General features: G+C 32.4%; 1 protein-coding gene across 2 annotated transcripts in view; it reads right to left on the reverse strand.

Annotated features, from left to right (window-relative positions):
* RNF180 (ring finger protein 180) overlaps nucleotides 1-5,438 on the reverse strand; it is a 175,815-nt gene extending 170,377 nt beyond the window's left edge. Inside the window, exon 1 of one of the 2 annotated variants that reach the window (XM_027863505.1) lies at nucleotides 5,307-5,438. In XM_027863505.1, coding sequence (XP_027719306.1) covers nucleotides 5,307-5,438 — 132 coding nt within the window. Of the gene's footprint in view, nucleotides 1-665; nucleotides 802-5,306 lie in introns of those variants that run through there. The other variant, XM_027863506.1, reaches the window with a different exon arrangement.
* Between the last annotated feature and the right edge of the window lie 562 nt (nucleotides 5,439-6,000).

Here is a 6,000-nt window from a genome sequence, read left to right on the forward strand (position 1 = left end):
TTCAAATAGATGATTTCTGAATTAATCTTCTGTAAATCTGAGAACATAATATTAAACTATAACTCAGTGAAAACATGTTTGCAAATTCCTGAAATAACAGGATTGGGCAGTTTAATTTTTAAAGATCTAAGAATTTAGAGCAGAACTAGTAAAATTGTGAAAAAAATAGTTAATAGTTAATAGGTTATATTTCTCAAATATGTGATATTTAAGGAAGTTTTTGACAGATGTTCAATCACAATTTATTATTAAAATACCTAAAAAGGTACAGTGTTTTTGGTACTAAGAGACTACACTATTGGTACATGAGAGGACTGCATTTTGGGAGCAGGCTTCTTGTCTTCCCGTTGGTAACATTAATTATCAACTTTCCAAGAACTATTTGTCTAAATGTATAGCTGTTAACTTTTCCTAAAGGATAGTCCTCTTTAGATGAAAAGAACAGATGGTACTACCAGTTCTACATTAAATAAAAATATAGTAAACAGTAAAAAAATACACACAATGTTAAAATTGTAATGAAGTAAAATGTTTTACTGAGGACTAAAGGAGGCTTATATCTAATTTTAAAACTCTAAAGCATAAAGCCTCTACATTCAGCTCACTGGGTGTCCAGACCCAATTTGTGAAGCTGATACCAGATGTTTTTGAAGGACATTTTATACCTGGGAAGGGAGAGGAGACAAGCCAGTCAGTCAGTCATAGCAGAATTCCAGTTGCAAACTGGCAGCAAGCAAATAGCAAGCAAAGAGCCTTGGACTCTCTTTTTCCAGCTCTTCCCTCAGGTCAAAGGGATCTGAATTTTATACCTGGGAATTGGGATGAGACAAGCCACAATCAGTCATGACACAAATCCAGGTGCAATCTGGCTTTTAGGCAACCAATATGCACATGGCAGAAAGCTCAGGACCCTCTCTTTCAGGCTCATACACTTCATTTATACATTGAGTTTAATAAGAGAAGGGTACATAGTTATATGAAAACTAAAGTAAGTAGCTATGGCTGACATTATTCACTATGAATATCCCCATTCCTTACCCCTACTAGCTTGTAAGCACCATGATGGCAGAGACCACTTAGTATTTAAAATTTTAGTCTTTCTTAGCACTTGTACTTATCCTTAGCCTATACTTACTGGGTACTCAATAAATGATGCTGAAATAAATGATGCCCGGATAAAATTTCTGTTTAGTGTCTAGGAACACATATAGAAATGTGGTTTCTATTTTTACCACCTCTGCCTTTTCCAAATTTTTCCACTATTATGTTGAATAGGTACCAGTGGACATTTGCCCAGCCACTCCTATTACTCCTCATCCAACTGCATGCTTTATTTTAAGTCAACTATTTGAAATAGAGAGTAGAAAGAAATAGAAAGAGAACCCTCTCTCATTCATACCTATGTACCACACTCTCTAGCAAATGGTTTCACAAGGTTCCACCTTCAAAAGGTAGAAAAGAATTCTAAGTGATTTAATTTAGAATAATTGCATTCGATATGTTCTTTGTTACTTCAAGCTTATTAAAACTTCAATTGTGCCTCGAATACTATTACAATTTTAAATCAATTACTAAGTAAAACATTTCCATTGTCATAATTTCCAATTCATTCCAACAAACTAATTTAAAACTGCATTCTTTAATTTCATATCTATGCATCCTCTTTACTTCTTTATCAGCTGCTACCACCTTCAATTCTTCTAGGTTAAGAAATTTGCTAACAGTATATTTTGTAGAAAATTATAGATAGATATATCATAGATTAGCTTTTTATTTATTGCTTAATATATCACAAGTAAATAATAAACTTTAATAAATCACAAATTAGGTAATGTGAAATGATAATTACTTCTGTAACTATTTGTACTGAAGAACTGGTAAAATATGTATGCTGATAGTAGCAAACGGAAAGGAATATACTGAGCACCAACCTGGCAGTACCTGATATCTGTATAATACTTCGGTCACAGGTCTCACTATAATGTCAAGGCAAATATTAAATATCCAAGCTTTTCATGTTCCCCACAATAACATTTAAGGTATTTTGGGCTTTTCACTGATAAGGAAGCTGAGGCTCACATAGGTTTAAGTGTATCGCCCAAGATCGTAAAGCTCTCTCAAACTTGAACCCAGGACTTCTGCTCCAACTATACCAGGTGGCCTCTCTGCTTAGATTGACATCTCTGACACAATTTTACTGTTCTTTTCTCTAAAAGCCAATGTTCTTAGTAACTCTCTCTTATGCAAACCTAATTCCATTATAATAAAGTTCATTAATGTACCATTAATTTGTTTCAGAGTTTGAGGGACATTGTATAGATTTAATCTAACTTCTAAAAATTTCTTAGCAAAGATACTTTAAGGAATTAAAGTTGTAGGCTAGTAAATAGATTTGGTATTTTATTATTAGATTCAAAATTTTTTCTTTTATCTTTACCTTGTACATAAGAACACATAAATAAAGTTTAACATAAAAATAAAGTTTTGTTTCCTTCCTAAAGAATTAATGTAGGGCCCCACATTAATAGATAAAACAATAATTATGCATTATAACCAAAATAAGTTACAATCAATAAAATTAATCAGATAATATTTATTGAATGTCCATTATATAGCAGACCTGTGGGGGTTATAAATTAGCATGAGACACAGTCCTTACGTAAATCTGTGAACAGCTCCACATTTACAAGGATTTTTGCTAAAGTTTTTCTCTATGAGGCTTTACACATTTAAATCACATTTTCCCTAGCAGAATATTGAAAAACTTTTTCACTTTTTTGTGATTCTACTCTATTTCCCTTTACCAGTGAAGAAATATTATTACTTCCAGGGGAATTTAACTTCTTTGGCCTTTTAGAACTTTAAAGGATGAACTAAAAATAAATAAAGGGTTATTAGTCTGCTATGCTTTAAGGGATTATAATGAAACCACAAAAGCATACCAGAAGATTGGCACAATTAAGAGTAAACTAATACACCTATAAGTCATGAATACTATATCTGCATATTGAAAGCATAAATATAGATTTTCTCTAAATAGTTAAAATGCAAATTCTGCTTCCATGACAATGAAAAAGAAGATTACTTATAGCAACTGACATAGACTGGAAGACGGGGAAAAAAAGGGAGGTGGTTTGTATATTATTTTGTTTCATTTTTCTGGAAACTCAGGTGAGGAAAACAGGCCAAGATAGGACTGTAAATGCAGAAGCCTTACTTAATTATAAATCTGACACTATCAAACTACTTTTTACCTATATTTTCATAGAAAAACATGTCTTACAAAGTAAAAATGGAAAGTTTTTTTTTATTTTTAGGAATAGGAACTATAATTTTGATTTCATTGGTATAAAGAACTACTAATTGAAGAATTATTCTACCAATCCAAGTCAATACCTTCTCTGCTGCTTCAAGACTTAGAGCACGAGTCTGGTGTCGTGGACCCCTTTTAGTAGCCTGATGAAGTCTGTGGACCTCTTCTCAAAATAATGTTTGTTGTCTACATTCATAATTTAATTAAATGCTAAATTCTTTAAATATTAGTGAAACTTAAGATGCAAAATTATTCCCATCCAAGTTCACAGACCTCTTGAAATCTATCCATGGTCCCCTTTCTATGGACCCCTAGTTAACAATCCCTATCTTGGATAGCTGCTTAGAGAATTGAGAGGTTAAGTGACTTACCCAGGGTCTCACAGTTAGTATGTTTAAGAGGTGGAACTCAAGCCTGGGTCTTCCTAATACCCAAGTAAAGTTTTCTATTAACTATGCAACATTACATTCCTTTATTTCAAAAGAATATTATTATTATTATGGAAGGGTTCTGGATGGTGCAAAGGCATATTATGCTTACATATAGTTATGAAATTAATATGAAACTACTAAATTAAAAACAAAAAAGTATAGATGAAATAAGATACAATGCATACATATAAAATCAGAAATGACAAAAAAGGGGCAGCTAGGTGGCGCAGTGGATAGAGTACCGGCCCTGGAGTCAGCAGGACCTGAGTTCAAATTTGACCTCAGACATGTGATAGTCACTAGCTGTGTGACCCTGGGCAAGTCACTTAACCCTGATTGCCTCACCAAAAAAAAAAAAAAAAGAATGAAAAAATAAAAAAAGAAGAAATGACAAAGTGAACAGGAATCAGATTTCAGAGTTCCAACTCCACACCAAAATACCTCAAACATTACATTTGTTTTCAAATATTTCCCCTACAAGGTAAATTCTTAAGGTTTTTTAGGAAAGTATAACATATTCAGCTTACAATATTTATGGAGCTTTTTGGTTTATGACTAATTATGAAACAGCATCATTGGTGACATCAGCAGGATGGTGCCAGGAGGAGAGAAGTAAACTATATTAACCAGGCAGCAGAGGGAGCTAATGCATTGCCTTTTAGTTTGCTATTATCCCTCTTCTTTGCCTCTCTCCTTTAAGAGTTCAGGGGATTTTTAAGTTGATTTACATGAGGAGATTTAATTTTGAAATAAATTTTATATTTTGAAGTTTTCTTATTGTTTTTCCAAGATATTTATCATGTGCTTCAATTTGAAGCATAAAAAGTTGAAAAAATGCTTAACTTCAACTACAAGATTAGAAAACATGTTCAACATCCTTTGACTTTCCCAATGCTCCCCAAAATGATTCCTTAGATAATTTCTTATAAAACCAATTAAACTTTTTTATATTGAAGCTATTATTCATAATATTGCAATATGCTTTAGAAAGGTGTCTAGTGATTCAGCAACTTCATTTTACAGTTGGGAAAACTGAAGAAGCCCAAAGTATAGTGATGACTTGTTCAAGGTCATACAGCAAATTAATAGAGCTGAAGCTGAAATCTAGGTCAGGAGTGAGGTCTCTTGACGCCAAATTTAATACTTCTTCCATCACATCAAGCTAAAATATAAAGACTTGTTGGAAGATAATGCTATTATCTAAAACTGAACAACTATGTGACAAATTTCTTTGATTTTGCCCTTTCCCAAAAGGACACTAAACTTGACTATGTCATAATCACTACTACATGGTGGCTTATCCACAGTTTAAAGAGCCGTTTGTTCATGAAGTAAAATCCCTATTTTTGAATTTTTAGAATATTACATTAAAAAGTTTTAAAGGCACATCACATTTTTACAGCTATGGGTATTAATAAATATTATCAGTAGAAAAAGGAGTTTTTCAGAAACTTTAAGAGGTCAAGATAAAAGCCAGCTTAGACCTCACCTAGCCTGAGAGCCAAAACTCTCTACAGAAATTCTTAGTGAATACTTTGAAAAGTAGAATAGGCCATACTTACCTCTGACAACTGATTTCCAACACAGTTTGTGACACAATCGGAATTTGCTATACATTTTCTACATTTCCAACAACGAAGAACAGCTACTTCTTCTTGGCTACACATTTTAATTCCCATTTCAAGTCTTTTCATCTGCAGGAAACATTAATGTATTTTTTATTAGGAAGTAACTGGGAAGACTAAACTTGTTCTGTTTGTCCAAGCATTGCACCAGAATGACTGACCATTCTATTTGATGATGGTGGTAATTCATGTTATTTTTTTCCTACCAACTAATTTTCTTTTTGTAGAACATTTTAATGTTAACTATAATGAACTGTTAATTTTATTCCATATCACTTCCCCTGCTAATGGCAGCAAAAAGCAATTACTGAGGAACCATTAAAAAAATTATTGTAGTGGTTTAAAAATAACTATTGTAAAGGCTATAAATGTTTTTTGTTAAGTTGGGGTGTTGTATAGGACATGCAGTAATTTAAAATCATGCTTTAACAGCTTATCTTTTGTGTTTATCTTTGTGTTCCTAATTGCTGTGAGAATCAGAAAAGCTTACTTTATGACCATATGTAATGATTTTCATCTTATAAATTGTTTTCAGTAGAATAACTACATACCTTAGTGTGTGCAGTAAAAATTGGAAGACTCAGGAAATATTTTCTATATCTCACATGAGCTAATAATTATAAAGTACTTA

Source organism: Vombatus ursinus, unplaced genomic scaffold (genome assembly GCF_900497805.2).
Source record: "Vombatus ursinus unplaced genomic scaffold, bare-nosed wombat genome assembly UNPS02014772.1, whole genome shotgun sequence".
Taxonomy (NCBI): domain Eukaryota; kingdom Metazoa; phylum Chordata; class Mammalia; order Diprotodontia; family Vombatidae; genus Vombatus; species Vombatus ursinus.